General features: G+C 39.5%; 2 protein-coding genes across 2 annotated transcripts; both read left to right on the top strand.

Annotated features, from left to right (window-relative positions):
• The first annotated feature begins 636 nt into the window (after positions 1–636).
• LOC129669282 (olfactory receptor 2D3-like) lies at positions 637–1,560 on the top strand. The gene has a single exon (XM_055597445.1). The coding sequence runs from the start codon at positions 637–639 to the stop codon at positions 1,558–1,560; it is 924 nt and encodes a 307-aa protein (XP_055453420.1).
• Positions 1,561–16,238: 14,678 nt separating this feature from the next.
• On the top strand, positions 16,239–17,159 carry LOC129669283 (olfactory receptor 2D3-like). Its single transcript, XM_055597446.1, has one exon. It carries the CDS (start codon positions 16,239–16,241, stop codon positions 17,157–17,159), a length of 921 nt encoding a protein of 306 aa, XP_055453421.1.
• The last annotated feature ends 3,069 nt before the right edge of the window (positions 17,160–20,228 follow it).

The following is a 20,228-nucleotide window of genomic DNA, read 5'->3' as shown; positions in this document are numbered from 1 at the left end:
AGTGTTATTTTTCTTCAAAAGGTTGTGTAAAAAGAGATGAAAAAATATACAGCACAGATTTGGTATTATTAAAAAATACATTACTGAATACAACTTATAAGAGGCAGCTATTTTTAATGTTCTCCAGTACCCTCTTCAAAGCAAAAATAGCTTGAAGTGCTGGACAAGTTAAAGGATCACAGACATTGCTACAGAGCCCTTTTCATTTCATTTCTTTCCCTGAGCGTTCCACTAGCATTTTCCTGTAACTATGAGAAAATTCAGTCGTCATAAATGCCCTCACTTTAAAGTATAGAACTGTAACCCGGTTTATAGACACACCAATTTGCTTACCTAGAACCATAAATAAAAGGAGATTGTGGATTTCTGAGAAATGTGAACCATCAGGTGGTCAGGCCAACGGTTGCACACACTGAAAATAGTTCTTTCTTACTGGTGTTATTAAAAGATCTAAGAAGAAATGGTTTCAAAGTAACTCCAACTGTCAAGCTAGTAAGCAAAATAAAATCTAAATTTAAATACATAGCTAAATATTGTGGAGTATGATTAAAACACCGAAGGCATTCAGATATTCTAAAATAATTGATTTATGTGTTAACTGTTTCTATGCTCTTCTACAGAGACAAATAGCCATCCATGGGCGAGGACAACAGAAGCTCTGTGACAGAATTCATCTTCCTGGGCCTCTCCCAGGACCCACAGACCCAACTCCTGCTCTTCGTCCTCTTTCTCCTCATCTACCTGCTCACTGTGCTGGGAAACCTGCTGATCATTGTGCTCATCCACACAGACCCCAGACTCCACACTCCCATGTACTTTTTCCTCAGAAACCTGTCCTTTGCTGACCTCTGCTTTTCTACCACCACGGTCCCCCAGGTGCTCATGCACTTTCTGGTGAAGAGGAAGACCATTTCTTTTGCTGGATGCTCCACACAGATCGTGGTGTTACTTCTGGTGGGATGCTCAGAGTGTGCTCTGCTGGCAGTGATGTCCTATGACCGATATGTGGCTGTCTGCAAGCCTCTGCACTACTCCACCATCATGACACACTGGGTATGTGTCCAGCTGGCTGCCGGATCCTGGGCCAGTGGTGCATTTGTGTCCCTGGTAGATGCCACACTCACATTGCGTCTTCCTTACAGAGGAAACAATGTCATTAACCACTTTTTCTGTGAACCTCCTGCCGTCCTGAAGCTGGCTTCAGCAGACACTTACAACACAGAAATGGCCATCTTTGCAATGGGTGTGGTAATCCTCCTAGCCCCAGTCTCCCTCATCCTCATCTCCTACTGGAACATTGTCTCCACGGTGATCCAGATGCAGTCTGGGGAGGGTAGGCTCAAGGTCTTCTCCACCTGTGGCTCCCACCTCATTGTTGTTGGGCTTTTCTATGGCTCAGCAATATTTGCCTACATGAGGCCAAACTCCAAGATAATGAATGAAAAGGATAAAATGATTTCGGTGTTCTACTCAGCAGTGACCCCCATGCTGAACCCCATCATTTACAGTCTGAGAAACAAGGATGTCAAAGGGGTTCTCAGGAGAATAACTGCAAAATAATATGTTTAGAGTCTGTGCCATGAGGAGCTGACCATTGTGGAAATAGAGAACAGTTCTGGGTGTTTGTTTGTTTGTTTACAATGTATTCCTTTCTCTACTCTAGTCTAGTTAGGTATCCTAAAAACAGCATTTTCCATAAGCCATAAGACTCGCGTTATTAACAATTCACAGTAGGAGGATTGGTTAGGCAGCAAAGAAATTTGTCAATATAAATGTATACAGAGGAAACATTCCAGAGGCATTTAGAGTCTGTGTCCACTCACTGCACATAGCACATGCATTTAAACAACCCTAAGCATTTAAAAGTTAGGTCATCAGTCATTCTTCAGTTCTTGTCTCCAGACAGTATCCACAGTGAAAAATACCACATTTCCTTTACCTTTTATATGAGACTCTGTCAAAAAACACTCTCCAGTTCCCTTATTCTTTAGGCTTTGCAGGAACAGTCTGGTCCCTTAGTTCTTTCTTATAAAGACAGAGTCTATGTAAGTGCTTTCTAAAGTTTTCTGCTCAAATGTTAAGTTAGATTTAATCATTATTTTTGTATTATCTATAAAGAGATAATGCACATATTTCTTAATAGAGTTTCAAGAATACCTTTAGTGTCTGTTTACGTGATCCTAGGCTGCACTGCTATTTTTTGATTCTGAAGCACATATCATTTATTTATACAATTTATATTTCAAGTTTAATATAAGTGGCATGTGCTCACAGTTTAATAAAAACAAGTTGAATGAAAACATTAAAAATTTCATGGTAGCACCATCACATTAACTCACTGATTCCAAGAGAAGAGGAGCCACAGGGCATCCTGACACATATAGATCTGAATCAGTGCATGGGAAGGTCTTGACTTTCAGATACCAGGATTGATGCCAGTTAATTTGAGTTTAGAGACTATCAGCCACAGCTCAGGGAAGAATGGGAGTTTAGTTTGTGCAAGGACAGGGAGAAGGCTGCAGCCTGCGAACAAACATCAGCAGACATAGCCTTCCGAGATCATCAAGGAAGCCAAATCACATTCAGTTCCTACCTGTGTCTTTAGGACCAGAGACTCAGGTAAACATCCCTGTTGTCTTTCAATGGCCACACTCAAACAGTAAAAGAAGGGGGTGCGCTGAGTCAAGAAGCGGAGGATGACATAAGAGCTTAGCTCGCAGAGCCATGGAGAGGTGGTGGCTCTCCACAGCCCTAGCGGTCACTCTGCTGCCTTCAATCAAGACTTAACCATACCCAGAGACTTCTCAGAACAGGGTTTGTGAATATGAGCTCTTCTCTCCAGAGACCTGTGGAAACAGGAGTGCAGATGAAAAGCCTATTACTGTGTGAAGAGAATCACAGTTCGGGCTGAGTGGAAAGAGAAGCCACCCCTTAGCTTCTTCCCCACCCTCACCTGGAGCACTGGAAGGTGTGATATTTGTAAACACAGGAAAGTGAGCCCACCGATAAAGAGAGAGAAAAACAAGTGTGGTTTCTGTAGCCTGGGAGTTCTTTTCCTAACATGCAATCTCCACGAGCATCTCCCAAGTATGCCGAGGCTGGTGCATCATCTGGGCTGTGAGTCCTACTCTGTCTTGATACCAGGAGTGCTGCCATATGACAGGATGCAATCCTAAATCTACTGAAAACTACCACTCTAGGTTTTCTTACAGAAAGTGTTCAAGTCTGAGGTCATAAGAGCTGTTCTAACAAGGGTACTCTAGAGTAATTAGGACTGGTTAACTTAAAAAGCTACAAAAAGAGAACCCTTGGGAATTAAAATTATAATCTCTAAGTCTCACCTGTTTTCAGGTACTATGCCAACACATTATTATTATTTACAATTTATTCACTTTGTATCCGACTGTGGCCTCCTCCCTCTTTTTCCCCATCCCTCTTTCCTAGTCTACTGATAGGGGAGGTCCTCCTCCCCTACTGCCTTACCCTAGCCTATCAGGTCCCATCAGGACTGCCTGGATCCTCTGCCTCTGTGAGCTGGCTAGGTTACCCCACCAGGAAAAACTGATCAAGAATCAAGCAACCGAGTACATATCAGAGACTGTCTCTTCTCTCCTTACTAGGGAATCCACATGGAGACTCAGCTGTCTATGAGCCACATCTGAGCAAGGGGTCTAGGTCCTCTCTGTGCATGGTCTTTAGTTGATGCATCAGTCTCTGCAGTCCCCCCTGGGCCCTGCTTTTTTTTTTCTTTGTTGGTCTCCTTGTGTGGCTCCTGTCCCCTCCAGGTCCTTTTATATCCCCCTTCTTCCATAAGAAAATGACAGCCCACAGACTGGGAAAAGATCTTCACCAACTCTACATCTGACAGAGGGCTAATATCCAGAATATATAAAGAACTCAATAAATTAAACACAACAAACCACATAATCCAATTAAAAACAGGACAGAGCTAAACAGAGAATTCTCAACAGAGAAATGGTGAATGGCAGACAAACATTTAAAGAAATGCTTAATGTCCTTAGCCATAAGGGAAATGCAAATCAAAATGATTCTGAGTTTCGACCTCACATCCATCAGAGTGGCTATGATAAAAATTCAAGTGGGAGAGGAGGTGTTGAAAGGGGAACCCTCCTTCATTGCTAGTGGGAATGTAACTTGTACAACCACTTTGGAAATCAATCTGGTGCTTCCTCAGACAATTAGGAATAGTGCTTCCTCAAGATACAGCTCTACCGCTCCTGGGCATATATCTGGAAGATGCTCAAATCATACAAGGACATTTGCTCAACCATGTTCATAGCAGCTTTATTCACAATAGCCAAAATCTGGAAACAACCCCAATGTCCCTCAACTGAGGAATGTATACAGAAATTGTGGTACATTTACACAATGAAATACTATTCAGATATTAAAAACAAGGAAATCACGAAATTTGCAGACAAATGGTGGGAACTGGAAAAGATCATCCTGAGTGAGGTATCCAAGAAGCAGAAAGACACACATGGTATATATTCAGTTATAAGTGGATTTTAGACATATAATATAGGATAAACATACTAAAATCTACAGACCTAAGGAAGCTAAACAACAAGGAGGACTGTAGGGAAGATGTTTAATTCTCATTAAGAAGGAAAAACAGGATAAACACAGGAAACTGATGATAGGGAACAGGATGGGAGACTACCAAAGATATCCTCTAAAAGACTCCATCCAGCAGGGGATCAAAGCAGATGCTGAGACTTACACCAATACATCTTAAAACACTTTGTGGATATCTGAAGTCTTAAGTCTGAACTAATAAAGGAGAGAGAGCTTTCAACATTGACAGTGTAAAATGTAGCTGTTACAAGTACATTCATCTCTCAGTATCAATCTCCCTGTAACCAGGCAAGACTTTTAATGGAGGGATTGGGGCACCAACCCAGTGACAAAACCTTTGACTACAATTTGTCCTGCCAACCAGATGTGCAGGAGGAAAGATGGAACAGAAATTGGTCCAGTTGAGAGCCATGCCATTAGAGGGAGCCCACCCTTAGCACATTCATGATACTCTGCTATTCTTGTAGACAAGAGCCTAGCATAACAGTCATCAGAGAGGCTTCACCCAACTGATGGAAAGAGATGCAGAGACCCACAGCCAAACATTAGCTGGAGGAATCCCATAGGAGAGGAGGGAAGAGGGTTATAGGAGACAGTGAGGTCACAAATAGGACAGGAAATCCTACAGAATCAACTAACTGGTTCTTATAGGGGCTCACAGAGTCTGAACTACCAACTAGAGTGCATGCATGGGACAGATCTGGGCACCCTAAGAGTTGTACAGCTTGGTCTTCATGTGGGACTTCTTACAGAGGGAGCAGGTCTTTTTGTCCGACTGTTGCCTGCCTTTGGACTCCTTTTCCCTAACTGTGCCGACTCATCTAGCCCTAATGGGAGAAGCTGAGCCTAGTCTTACTGTAACTTGATATGCCTAGGCTGGTTGATGTCCATGGGAGGGCTTCCCTTTTATGAAAAGGAAGGAATGTCAGGGGAAGATGTGTGGAGGGGAGGTTGGGAAAGAGAGGAAGAATGTGAAGTAAATTAATTAATTAATTTTAAAAATCAATAATGGTTCCCATTCTGTGGGTTGTCTCTTTATTTTGCAAAGTGGTTTCATTGCCTTACAGCAACTAGTTTGGTTCCATATTTTCATCTATTTTTTTTTCTCTTATTGACCATGTCTTTGATCTGAGCAACAATTTCTTAGACATATCCACCAAAACACAGACAATTCTATGTAAGTTTTGAATGATAATTAGACTACATTATACCCAGAATTGCTGGAAATACTTGTAACATATTTATGGCATTTCTGGTATAGAATCAGTCTATTTTTAAAATTTCATGTCTCTGGACTCATACTTTTATAAAATACACATTTATATCTTCAAAACTAAAATGGGAGGAAAAAAAGGAAAAAAACATGAAAATATAAATAACCTATTTCAAAAACTATTAAATTTCACAGTAAAATGGTTCTGTCAGGTTCATGTAGAAGTTTGTACATACACCCAGTCTCCAGATTGTGACACCCTGACCTTGGAGTGGTTCCAAGCCTCGGACCACAGTGTGAGCAGGGCTGATTTACATCTCTGGTCCTACAGTGCAACTTGGGCATGTGGGGTGAGTTTCAAGGGAATTCTGGCTTTGATTTTCTTACTTTGCTTTTATGTCTACTTTAATCTAATCTTCTTTGTCATAGAAGAGAAAATGAATGGGCATAGTTATGCATATTTCTAATCCTAGCACTCGGGAAGTTAAGGTAGGCCGATCATGAGTTTAAAGACCGAATATGCTATGCAGTGAGATCCTGTCTGAAAAAATGTGACAAAAACCAGAATCAAGCAAACATTTTAGAAAGGAACCTTGCCAGGCATGATGGAATATTCCTTTAATCACAGCACTCATGATGCAGAGACAGGCAGATCTCTGTGAGTTCGAGGCCAGCCTCCTCGAGGTGAGTTCCAGGATAGCCAAGGCTACATGGGGACATCCTGTCTCAAAAACCCAAGCCAAATCAACCTTCCCCTAAATCACCCCAAAACAACAACAAGAACAACAGCAAACTCCTCAGTTCTGGAAACTTCAGTGTAGACCCTTTCTTTTAAAAATATTTTTTTTCGCAAAATAATTTTTCATATTATGTATTCTGATCATGCTTTTCACCTCTCCAACTCCTCCTATTCCTCCCCACCTCTCCACCTACCCATCTTCCTCTGTTTAGAAAACAAAACAAACAAAAAAAAAAAAACCAAAAAAAAACCAAACAGGCAAACAAAAATAAACAAAAATGCATTGTCTCATGTACCTGCATGTGAATTCACGTTCAAACGTGCCTTGCTAATTACTATAGAACACTTTCACCTGTGATATCCAATATAAATTTCACAAAATCTGACCACTATGAAACAACATTGCTTTGTTCTTGGTGTTTTTTTTTTTTTACAATAAACTTTATCACAAAGTTTATTTGATTAACTAATAAAGTTATAACATAAACTTTTAGCCCCCTTTCTGATGTCTCTGTCTCTCTTGTGAGTGTGTGTGCACACACACAAATATAGATTTGCACATGAAAGAAAATGTTCAACATTTTGTTTTCCTCGCATCCCTGCATTCTGCTGGTTTTCCTAACATTATCAGGGCTGGTGTTTCATCTTTTGACATTGCATATTTTCAAATCTAGGTTCTATAGAAGAAAGAACACATGCAATATTTGTCTTTCTGAGTCTGACATATTTCACTTAATATATGATCTCCAGTTATATCACTTTATTGCATAGTTATAACTTCATCCTTTATGGCTTAGTAAATTTCCATTATGTTTATATGCAACATTTTCTTCGTTTATTCAGCTACCTACTCTATTTCTCTAGTTCTAGTTAATAAGTTCTTCTTGGCTAGAGTAAATGCATCTTAGCAAGAGAACTATACAGCACTTAGCAAATCTTTGGTTCAGCCAAGCCAAGTGTAGTGATGTTGGTACCCTGACTTTCAGTCAGAACTTCGTGGGTTTTTAGCTTGGGTGTGTCTATTGGTCATGCTTTCTATGTTTTCTATTTGATTCACTGGGACCGTTTTAGTTAGATTTTTTTTTTTCAAATTCTCAATTTTCTTGTTGACTTTTTTGATTTGCTGCTGACTTTCTACTTCCTTTGTTGATTTCACAGCAGTTTTGTTGAGTAATTTTCTTAAATGCAGGCTTTCCTCCTTTATCAGCAGCCAGTTTTGTTACTTCATTCATGTACTTCTTTATGGCCCTTTCATAACATACATATATCACTTTTTGGTTGATTTTGTTCTTATTAAGTTTTTTGTTTTGTTTATTTGTTTTGACTTGTTTTGTTTTCTGAAACAGGGTTTCCTGTGTAGCCCTGGCTGTCCTGGAACTTTCTCTGTGGAGCAGGCTGCTCTCGACTCAGAAGTCTGTCTGCCTCTGCCTCCCAAGTGCTGCGACTGAGTCGTGTGCCGCCACCGCCTGGCTTGTAGACCGCTTTTAGTACTAAACTTTGTGACCTTCATGTAACCCTCATCTGGCTTTTTGCCCATCTTGGCATCTATGAATTTATTAGTTGAGAAATTACAAACATCCTTTGAAGGAGAAACGGTGCCTTTTCATGTTTCATCTTTTTGTTTCAGTATCCCTCCTAGTTTTATTTGGAAACTTTCTCAGTGATGTACACTGTTTTGAAATACAGCTAACAGAGCTTCTGTCATCCTAGACAATAAGCTTAAGAAGTCTAAGATATCTCTGGCTTACACAATAGACAACAAGGCAAATGATGTCACTGCAGAGAAGCAAGTTAGAGTGAAAAATTAAGATAGTATTTTGAATATCACAATCAAGCAGTGATTACCCTCAGAAGTTTTGGATGCTCTCTTTACACGACACACGTCACTGTGTGAGGGAAATGCTTCTTGGTGTTTTCATTTTCACTTCAATTTTTCCTTCCCTCGGCTTTTTTCTTTGATGTTTGTTTTCTTTGGAATCTCTCTTCTGACCTCTTCCTTGGTATTTATAGTCGCTTGTTATGTCAACATTTCATTTAGAACTAATTAACTTATCCGCTTTCTTGTATTTCTTAATCTGATCGGAATGTTGTTGTTTATCGCCTCATCTAGAGAGCTACTTTTCAGATACTTTCTGGCCTAAGGCCAGGTTTTGCTAGTTTTACGTGTGTGGACCCAAACCTTGCACAGACTGTGGCTCACCATGGAAGCTTGTGTGCGGACCCAGTTCTCACTCTGTTTTGTTTTAGAGTGTCCAGTGAATCCTCCATTCAAGCAGTCATGATGTCTGGCTCTGTACAGTGTACCCGGAGCATAATTTTTCCATGTGTGTATAAGATTTGGGCATTTTAGGCACAAATATAGAAAGTGGACTATTAGAATCTCCTAAATGCTCTTGATTGGTAAGATTCATCCAGAAGCCAGATGATCCACAATCTTCTCTGTCTGTAGACATATTCAACATCAACAGATTCACCAACCATAAGTCAAAATTGATTTTTGAATGCACACATCTGGAACATGTGGAGATTATTTTAAGTATTACATGTAATGTTCAGAGAACTTAAAGTAGGAGTGGGTGTATGCATAGGTTTTGAGTAAATATTAGTTAATTATATAAGAAATGAGTATTCTAGGATACTGGAAGACATACTGGAACAAATTCCCTGCAATCACTGAGGCATGAGATGCATTTTTTTTTTTTTTGTTACCACTAATGTTGAATACTCTACTTCAAGAGTTCAAAGACTTGGAGCTCCCAGGTGATCACAGGGTGACTTGGTTTGACATCAGATGAGAGTCAAGTGTCTCAATTGCAGATGATTATTTTTAGCACCCATGGGATCTTAGCTTGTAGAATGATTTTTTAAAAGTTAAGAGTCCATGTGCTCCAGGGAATAATCTGGTAATAACAGCGCTTAGAACCTCAGGTTTGAAGACTTCCAGGAGGAAACTCCTCCGGGTTTGGTGGTTATTAGTGGAATCTCTTCACATACAGTGCTCCTTGTGTTAGGAGAGAGTAAGACTCGCAGCCCAGATGATTTCCCATATCTGGGAAACAGCAATGGAGGTTACTTGTTAGGATAAGGAAACACGGACTGCAGAAACCAAACCTTCATTTGCCACTCTCCTTCCATCACTGGTCTCACTATCCTGTGTTCAGAACTTCCTGTGCTCCAGGTGAGGGTAAGGAAGATACTGAGAGGAATTACTCCTTCCAAGGAGTCTGGTTCTTGATTCTCTTCCCATAGGCAGAGGCCCTAACCTTTGCTCTTCTTGGCTTTAAAATCTGAGCTCCCATATTCTCCTCTTCCTCTTGCTGGCTCAAAGCATCCACTTTGCTGTTTTCTTCTTCACTCTCTTTTGCTATTTGAATTTGGAACCAGGCAAGCCCAGGATACAACCTGAGGCTTCTACACTGGAAAAGCAGGTGGGAAATCATTGAGTAAACAACTTCTCTCTTTTCAAACACAGCTTTTTTATTAAGTATGCTAATGCAAAAGTGTCCTCATGAGACTTTCTGTTCTTTGATTATTTAATCAGTAGTATGTGCCAGAGGATGTTGAAATACAAATGATAGAAATAAACGTTTGTTTAAGAAGGTTGAGGCAACAACACACTCAAAGAGCATGAAAACACACACTGGATACTTTTGAAACTGTAAGTGACAACTATGTGCAAAGTTTTATGGATACTATGAAAGTAATAGCCAACCTGCCTATGTATTGAGTAGAAAACTTCAGAAAAGCAGTTATATTAAAGCTGGCTATAAAGATAAAAGGCAAAGGAACCAGAATAATCCAGTTAAACACTGTAAAGCACATTTTTGAAGAACCAGAGAGTATTTTTATCTGTGATAGAGAGTAAAGGAGAGGCAAAGGTTTAAGCTGTGTATATTGCCTAAAGTCATGACACACATGCTTGAGGAGCAGTTAGGGATGACGTGAAGTCGAGAGCCATCAAAGGTATCAGTTAAACTTCCTCGGTTCTTGAGCTACTACTTTTCATGTTGGCCTCAGGATTCACTGTGTACTAGAAATCTGAAGTTTTCTTCCCTGAGGGAAAATGGAATGATTACCACGTGATCATAAGTAACCTGATCACTATCAAGCCGTACACTGCAAACCCAGTGTTTTCAATTATATCTGAAATATTTTATAATATAAGGTAAACATTCAAAGTCTGTAACAGCATCAGATTTTTCTCATGATTTTCCTGGCCGGTCAGGATGATGATGAGACGACACAGAAACGTTTCTAGAAATGTTAGACGATAATGTTGAAGACGCAGATTATGAAAACAATGGTGTTAATATACTATGACTAACAACCAAAGAAAGGAGAGGTTTTTAAGCAATATTAATACTTAAATATCACAAATGCCATAGAAAATGGAGGGACTGTGAAAAGAAAGAAGGTCTTTGTGTTGATTTTTTTAAAAAAAAAAAAAGATCACTATTTCCATATACTTAGGGAGTTAATGAGGTTGACAATGCTTCAGGAAATGCAACATGAAAACCAAAAGCAGAGGGCGCTGAAAGCATGCATGGTGAATTCAATATTTAAAACAGATAAAATGCAGGAATAAGAGCATCTCCAAGCCTCACAGCTTTTTCCTTTCCTCTCAGGCAAAAAGTAATTTTCCGACATTTAAAAAAAGGCAATATTTGTCACTCATGTAATTTGGTAGTGTTTATTTATATTCCCACTCTGTGACTGATTGCTAGAATTTTTCACTTTATAAATCTGAAATTCTACAAATTGGATAAAGTTACACCATGCTGTCTCTCTATTGTCCCTGGTTTCTGTGAATCTGGCCATTTTAGATAGCAAACATGAGAGAATAACAGTGTTTATCCTTTGTGACTGACTGTTTTACTTAGTACAATAGGTTAGGACTCGTCTATAGAGCACATTATGAAGGAATTTCCTCCTTTTTATATCTAAACAAACAAAGCAGAGCAATCCTCTGTCAATGTGCACTGGGCTTGTGCTTTAACCATTTGCCTATTGTAACTTTGTGCTACTTTTATGTTTTTCCTCCTTAACAATGTTTGGATAAAGTTTGAAATATCCTATCAAGAAGAAAACAACATAGTGTCTTTGGGAAAGGCTGCTAATGCACCTGGTAATGCCCTCAAGGGTGCCGGCTTCCAAGGGTGCTACACCAGTTTATAATAGGGAACCACGCAAAAGGGTTACAGGAAAAAATCAACCAGTCTCACTACGTTTTAAGAAACATTTAGGATTCGTGTTGGACTGACTGCATTTCTAGTACTCCTTGACCGCATTCAGTCTGCAGGCCACAGAAAGGACATGCCTGGAAGCACAATGAAAGCTCACTTGATTTCCCTGTGAACTGTTTGTTCCACCATTAACCCTTTCTATGACATTACCAGGTTCTCAGGAAAAAGATGTGAGTATTATGATCAAGAGCGTGAGGCTTCCAGCCTGGGAACTTAATTCTAATCTAGATATTGAACCTTTAAAAAGATTCACGTCTTTAATTTGAAGCTCATTTTCATTATCTATATAAAATGTAGAGAGGTTGACTTCTTCTGAAGATTAGATGAGAAAATACAGAGAGTTTAAAGCAACAGCAACTTGACGCTAGATGTTAACAAAGATTTAGGATGTAGAGGGGAGGATGGAAAGAGGGGCAGTGATAAATAAGAGCTAGATTCTAAAGGACGGAGTGAAAAATACTACTTGTCTGATTAGAAATAAGAAGCTCTGTTTTGTCATTGAGTGTTCATATAATAAAATTGTACAAAGTTGAAAAGAACTGTCAATTCATATCTCATCACTCACTGAAATACATAACCACTACTTGAAAGCACAAATGTTAAAGAGAGAATTACAATGTAAAGTATTCATTTTCACGTATTTTCTAAACAATACTCATGCGTTATCAGTAATTAGATAAACATCACCAGCATATTAATATATTAAATATCCAGTAGGTGAACAAGTGGAGCATTCACTTGTAATTTAACTATGCTAAATTGTACTGAGATTCTTTTATTTTTATTTTTATTTTTTTATATTAATTACAGTTCATTTACTTTGTATTCCAGCTGTATCCCCCTTCCTCATTCCCTCCCAATCCCATCCTCCCTCCCTTATCTCTTTCCTGCCTGTCTCTAAGTCCACTGATAGGGGAGGTTCTAACCTACTATAAACTTTCAGTTCATATTTGTGTTCCTTCTCCCATAGTATTTACCACCTGTTCCTTTATCAGTTTATCACTGCACATTCCATAAAAAGTTATTACTGTTTGCACTGCCATCTGCCACAGTCATTTCTTTGTTTCTTTATTCCTGTTGTAGTTAATGACAGTATACTTCAATCATTTGGGGAAAAAATTAGGAAATCCTTTTGAGCTTTGAATCTTTGTAGTCAGACTTAGAAATATTACAGTCCATGGAGTCTATAAAGCATTCCCTCATTTTTAACTATATATGCTTATTTATGTAAGTTTCTGTGGGCGCAACGCGGAGACAAGTGTGCTGGAAATCTGAAAAAGTGACATGTTTTCACTGCAGTAAATTCAAGAGCACATTTTATTTGTTGGTACTTTGTCGTTCACTCAACTATAATTTATTGAATGATGCTGATCACTTTTGCTTATCGGGAATGCCGACCTTGGCATTAACCTGCCATCAGGCAGCCCCTTCTGGCTGAGTCCTATGACTTACAGTGTCTGTTTTGACATGCCCTCGCATTATTTTCCTTGTATTGATAGGGGAGGAGGTCCTCCCCTATCAGTGGACTTGGAAAGGAGCAGGGAGGAGACCAGGGAGGGAGTGTGGGGTTGGGGAGGGAATGAGGGAGCGGGATACAGCTGGGACACAGAGTTAACAAAATGTAACTAAAAAGAAAATAATAATAATAAAAAAAAGTTTCAAACTTAAAAAAAAAAGCGCATTATGTTTTTACTCAGAATAAGTAGGGTAAATGGAATTTAGCACAGTCATTATATGCAAGTACAAAGACGAGTAAGTCTCTCCTAAGCTGTGTTCCTTGTTCCTGCTGAGTTCCTCCAGCCCAGTCATCACCCTATTCATTAACATGGTATTTGCTATTGATTATGAATGCACTGTTTTTCCAGGGCATAGCAGTAGTTTCTAAGAACCTTCAATACGATTGTTTATTTTTTATTTTCTCTTTTGTTTTTTTTCTATTTTTTTAATTAAAAATAGAGGGTTTTTTTTCTCATACCATATATTTTGATTACAGTTCCCCTTCCCCTACTCCACTGAGATTCTTCCCAACCCACCTCACCCTATGAATTCCCAGCATTTCTGTCTCTCCTTAGGAAAAAAAAAAAACAGGCGTATAAGGCATATAAAATAATAAGATGAAACATAAACAAACAAATCAGAACAGGATAATAAAAACAAGCAGAAGAAAAAAAGCCAGAGAAAAAGCAGGAAAAAAATACACACAGATGCAGAAACACACACACACGTTTGCACACACAAAAATCCCTTAAAATACAGACATAACACATACATAAAGTTTTTATACACAGAAAGTTATTAATCTTTGTTCTGTCACAGCCATTTCTTCATTTTTTCTCGTTGTGTTTTGTGACAGTATATACTTAAGCCACTTGAAAAAAATATTAGTTCCTTTTGATCTCTAAATCTTTGTAGTCAGGATGAGAAATCTTCTCCTTCATGAAATCAACAAAGCACCATATTTTAAAATACATAATCTTATCTACGTATGCTTCTCTGTGTGCCATGTCTGAACAAACATGCTGGAAGTCGGAAAGAGTAGCGCGCTTTCCCTGTGGTGAGTTACGTGGCTGTCCGCACTCACTGCTCCGCCATCATGACACACTGGGTGTGTCCAGCTGCGGGGTCCCGGGCCAGGGGTGCACATGTGTCCCTGGTGGGTACCACATTCACATCTTTCTATTTCTAACTTTGGGAAAATGTTAATGTCTAATTTCAGACTTATATGATAATGTTAATTTCTCTTTAAGAGATACAAATATAAAGAAGGTTTTAAGCAGTAGAACTGTTTATTTAAATTTTTATTTTTCTGAGAATTTCATACATGAGTACAGCATCTTCATCATTTTCACGTCTCCCCCACTCTGATTCCTCCCATGACCCCTACTCTCTCAGATAAGTCTAAAACTGGCTTCCATTTTTTTTCCATTTTTTAAATACCCACAAATTATCTGCAAGCCATATTTGTCTCATTTCTCAATATCTGTCCTCTTAATAATTCTGGTTGCAACACTAGAAGATTGGAAATAAAGCTAAAATTATGCTTGCCTGTTATCTGTCTCTTTGTTGATAACTCTGCCAGGCAGGTGACATGCAACGCCCTGGAGACAGAGAAGGCATTTCAGTTTGTTCAAGCAGTGGATATGGCCAATAGATCGAGCTCACAAGAATTTCACCTTCTCTACAGGCAACCCTTGAAGAAGAAAGAGGAAAATTTTCAGGATGCAGAATCAGAAGTGCTCTGAGTTACAAGTATAAAGCTGTTTGGGGTCATTTTTATATTTTGTAATATAGCAATGATAGTAACTATAGATTACGTACTTGAAGTGGATTGAGAGGGGATGACATTAAGCTGTCAACAACGATGGCCGCCAGATGATACCAACTGATGAAAACTGGTGTTATTCATGCTAAAAAGCCATGCGCAAAGGAACATAAAATTGTCTTTGGATACTTGCCAGATGCTAAATGTAACAGCCAAAGGGCAGCTATTTTACTGATAACCCACAGAATTTTCCTTATGTTGGAGATAAATGAATTTGAGTGATAGATAGGATCACAGAATACTAAGCTCTTTATAAGTTTCTATTTATTCCTCACTCTAAAGAGTGATACTTTTAAAATTTTATTTATTTATTATTTATTACAATTTATTCACTTTGTATCCTGGCTGTGGCCCCCTCCCTCATCTCCTCCCAATTCCATTCTCCCTCCCTTATCTCCACCCATGAACCTCTCCTAGTCCAATGATAGGGGAGATCCTCCTCCCCTTCCATTTAACCCTAGCCTACCAGGCCTCATCAAGGCTGCTGCATTGTCTTCCTCTGTGGCCCAGCAAAGCTGGCCTAAAGAGTGATTCTTGATGGGCAGTGGTAGCACACGCCTTTGATCCCAGCACCCAGGTGGCAGAGGCAGGCAGATCTCTGAGTTCAAGTGTGGCCTGGTCTACAGAGTGAGTTCCAGCACAGTCATGGTTACACAGAGAAACCCTTGAAAAACCAAAAATGAAAAAGAAAAAAAGAAAGAAGTGATTCTTTAGAATTAGTTGTAAATAATGAAAATGACCGGCTTCATAAACGCTGTCACACAGTTAGCAGCGTAGAACCTGACTGGTCATCGGGCATGCTCCTCAGACCTGCGTAAGGGTGTTGTGCCCTGAGCAGCACCTCACTGGGGGCAACAGAGGTGGGTTGCTGATGCCACTTATTCAGAGTTCTTTTTCCACTAAAGGATGCAAGGGGACACAACAACAACCACCAAAAAGCTTCTTTGTTGTCAGAACCACAGAGCCCAAAAGCAAACTCAGTCTTTCACAACATGGAAAGAGTTTCAGAACTCAATGGTCCAATTTTGAATTACAAAGTACGCAATTATGTAGACATTCTGAAATGACTGATAAGTGTGATTTTTTTCCATGATGCTCTTCTACAGAAACAAATAGCCATCCATGGGTGAGGACAACAGAAGCTCTGTGACAGAATTCATCTTCCTGGGCCTCTCCCAGGACCCACAGACCCAACTCCTGCTCTTCGTCCTCTTTCTCCTCATCTACCTGCTCACTGTGCTGGGAAACCTGCTGATCATTGTCCTCCACACAGACCCCAGACTCCACACTCCCATGTACTTTTTCCTCAGAAACCTGTCCTTTGCTGACCTCTGCTTTTCTACCACCACGGTCCCCCAGGTGCTCATGCACTTTCTGGTGAAGAGGAAGACCATTTCTTTTGCTGGATGCTCCACACAGATCGTGGTGTTACTTCTGGTGGGATGCTCAGAGTGTGCTCTGCTGGCAGTGATGTCCTATGACCGATATGTGGCTGTCTGCAAGCCTCTGCACTACTCCACCATCATGACACACTGGGTATGTGTCCAGCTGGCTGCCGGATCCTGGGCCAGTGGTGCATTTGTGTCCCTGGTAGATGCCACATTCACATTGCGTCTTCCTTACAGAGGAAACAATGTCATTAACCACTTTTTCTGTGAACCTCCTGCCGTCCTGAAGCTGGCTTCAGCAGACACTTACAACACAGAAATGGCCATCTTTGCGATGGGTGTGGTAATCCTCCTAGCCCCAGTCTCCCTCATCCTCATCTCCTACTGGAACATTGTCTCCACGGTGATCCAGATGCAGTCTGGGGAGGGTAGGCTCAAGGTCTTCTCCACCTGTGGCTCTCACATCATTGTTGTTATTCTCTTTTATGGCTCAGCAATATTTGCCTACATGAGGCCAAACTCCAAGATTATGAATGAAAAAGATAAGATGATTTCGGTGTTCTACTCAGCAGTGACCCCCATGCTGAACCCCATCATTTACAGTCTGAGAAACAAGGATGTCAAAGGGGCTCTCAGGAGAATAACTACAAAATAGTTTGGGAGCATGGGAATTTGATGTTAGAAATACAACAGCATAAGAGATTTGCTTTCTAGCTTTTTCCACATTCATCCCCTACTCCATTTTTAAAATAAACTTTTGTGTACTACATCTTCAACTATGTCAATAAATTGCTTTTCTGGAGCATAGTATATAGTTAGACTTAGGAAGAAACAAAGGTAATTTTTAAAAAGGAGAATAGAAAATAGGGGATGGAGTAAGTGGCCATGTTACTGTATCATCTAATAAACAGTCAGTTATAACAACCCATCAGCACAAACTTAAACATGTTTCCATAACAGCAATAATGTCCTTTGTTCTTTTAGTCAATTGTCAAGTATACTCTAAGGCATATGGTACATCACAGGTTAAATTTATAAATTTCAGATATAATCACAAAGTAGTGTTATATTTCTAACACTGTCTATAATCCTGAACATTACTGTATTTTAATCTGAAAGCTGCTTTTTGCAATAATCGATAGTAGAATTTTTCTTAAAGGAAAAGGGAGGAGTTGAGGGTGGAAAACAGGAGGAAATTTTAAAAATTATATTATAATTTCAGAAATTAAAAAATGAGGTTAAGCAAATAGCTATAAGCACAAAAGGTAAGAAAAGTATCTGGGTTGAGAAGTGATTTGAAATCAATACCAAGCTTTCCAGTACATTATCACAAAAAAAGGCTAAATTATAAACCCTTCTGCTATGAACTTGCCACCCTTGTAACCCGCAGGTTTGCATATGCTTGTTTTTTTTTTTTTTTTCATTTTCATTAAATTCTCAGAAGCATTTCATTCCTCTTGTTTTCTGCCTTGACCTGATTTTTGTTTAACTTTGAGTTGTTTAACTTCTATGAGTTTGTGTACATTTTGCATTGTAATTGGTGTTGGTATTCAGCTTCAATCTGTGGTGGTATGATAAAACACAGGGTGTTATTCCAAGTTTCCTAGATCTGTTAAGCTTGCTTTATGTCCTAGTATGTGGTCAATGTTGGAAAATATTCCAGGGGCTGCTGAGAAGGAAGTGCATTGTTCAGTGTGTGGGTGGAAGATCTTAGAGGTATCTGTTAGGTCCATTTGGCCTATGGAGTTTTGTAGCTCCACCATTTCTCTGTTTAGTTTTTGGCTCCTGTCTTCTTATGACAGTTGGGTTTGAAGCTACCCAAGGTCACTGTGTGAGGGTTATGATATGATTTTTTTAGATGAAGTAGCATTTTTTAGGGGTGCTCTTCTGTTTGCTGAATAAATGTTTAGAATTGTATTAACATTTTCATAGATTTTTTTTCCTTAAGGAGTATTAAGTGTCCTCTGTCACTGCTGATTAGTTATGGTTTGAATCATTATCTTAGATGTTAATCCTTGTGGCTGCAGATTGGATCTAGGATCTTACACATGTGAGGAGAGTGTCCAGCCATGGAGCTATGTGCTCATATGCTGAGGCGTATCCCCAGCCCAAACTCTACCCTTTTAAGTACTCTTCCCAGGTATGATGTTACTGTAAGTGGGAGTTTAATTAATATTCCTCCTTTTTGGAAATGTTGCTTCTATGGAGACAAAAATCAATAGTTAAACATGTTGTTTTTCCTATTGCTTTTACATAATAATTACTTGCATTGCTCTCTGTCATCACAAAATGGTAACTTTTTTAAAAGTTGAAACAGAAAATCTGAACTCTCCAGAGGCCAGTTTTAAAAAATTTACAGGTAGAATAATTTGTTAAAGGGAAGCAAAATAAAAAGGAGTGTAGAAAGGAACATGAATGAAAGCTAGAAATGGAGAATAGAGTTGAAACATCGTAGGCAGGTCAAATAAATTAGTGTCGTTGAAAAAAGACCTAGCATTAGCAGGTGTATGTGTCTACCTCGATGCAGCTGGTAATAGCCCACACGTGAGGTACAGGAGGGAAAGTGGAGAGTCGAGCCCTCACAGAGGCCGTGGGAAATCCTTTGTAACTTGAGCAAAACTGCACCAAGTTTTCTTGGGCCAGTTTATTTTTGTAACTTTTTAGCCATTTTATTGTTTTTTGTTTTTTGTTTTTGTTTTTTTTTTTTAATCTACAACCCTTCCAACCCTTATCCCACCCCAAACCCTTCCTATCCCCAACACTAGGAAGGAAAATAAGATTAGAGGAAAAGGGTATGTAGACCGCTTTAGACTACATCATGCTGATTAGGGGCACTGAGTTTTGGGGGTGGGAGAAGAAGTTCAATCTTCATGCTCGGAATATCTCCCAGCAGCAAGCCAGCAAACCAACAAACCAGCAAACCAGCAAACCAGCAAACCAACAAACCAGCAAACCAGCAAACCAGCAAACCAGCAATAGAATCACAGCATCAGCAGAGACCAGCAGCAGGGGACGCAATTGCCCTCACTGTCACTCTTGAGGCTCTCCCATTTATACTCTCATCATAATCCCAAGAATTAAACTATCTGCAGCTGGCAAAAATCCTGCCCCTCATAGAGCATGAGGCATGAGGCAATCATAGTTAATGGCTATGTGCAAGCTGATGCAGCCCCATATCCAACACCTGGGATTAAATCGATAACATATTCACCCAACATAACTGGGATTTTAAAGAAACCAATACTCTCACTACATTTCCCACCTTTTAGGCCAAAAATGGCTTTTTCTCTAATATATATCCTATCCTGGTGAGTCCAAAGTTTAGGATATCTGAATAACTTATGTGTGAAGCAGGATTTTGAAGCCTGGCTTACCTCGTATCTGCAAAGTGGGTCAATCAATTTTTCAGTGTCCTGCTTGTCGACAGTTTGAACAGCCTGATATCAGCAGTCAAGGCAAGGGCAGGTTTTTTTTGTTTGTTTTGTTTTTATTTTTGTCAATTGGATAGCTTTGCCACGTTTGAAACAAACTCTAAGTGGAGGTTTTTCAGTGCCCACCATCTTGAAGAAGATCAGAGGTGTTGATAGGGGCAGATGGGTCTGTCTGTCAGAAAAGCCCTTTATTATTAAAACACCTTAAATGTCATATTCTGCAGATCTCTGAAGTATTTGAAGGCCATCTATCTATCTATCTATCTATCTATCTATCTATCTATCTATCTATC

The sequence above is a fragment of the Psammomys obesus genome, unplaced genomic scaffold (assembly GCF_907164565.1).
Source record: "Psammomys obesus unplaced genomic scaffold, mPsaObe1.curated_primary_1811, whole genome shotgun sequence".
Lineage (NCBI taxonomy): Eukaryota > Metazoa > Chordata > Mammalia > Rodentia > Muridae > Psammomys > Psammomys obesus.
The sequence above is the reverse complement of the archived record's forward strand: the minus strand, read 5'-3'. Positions and strand labels throughout refer to the sequence as shown.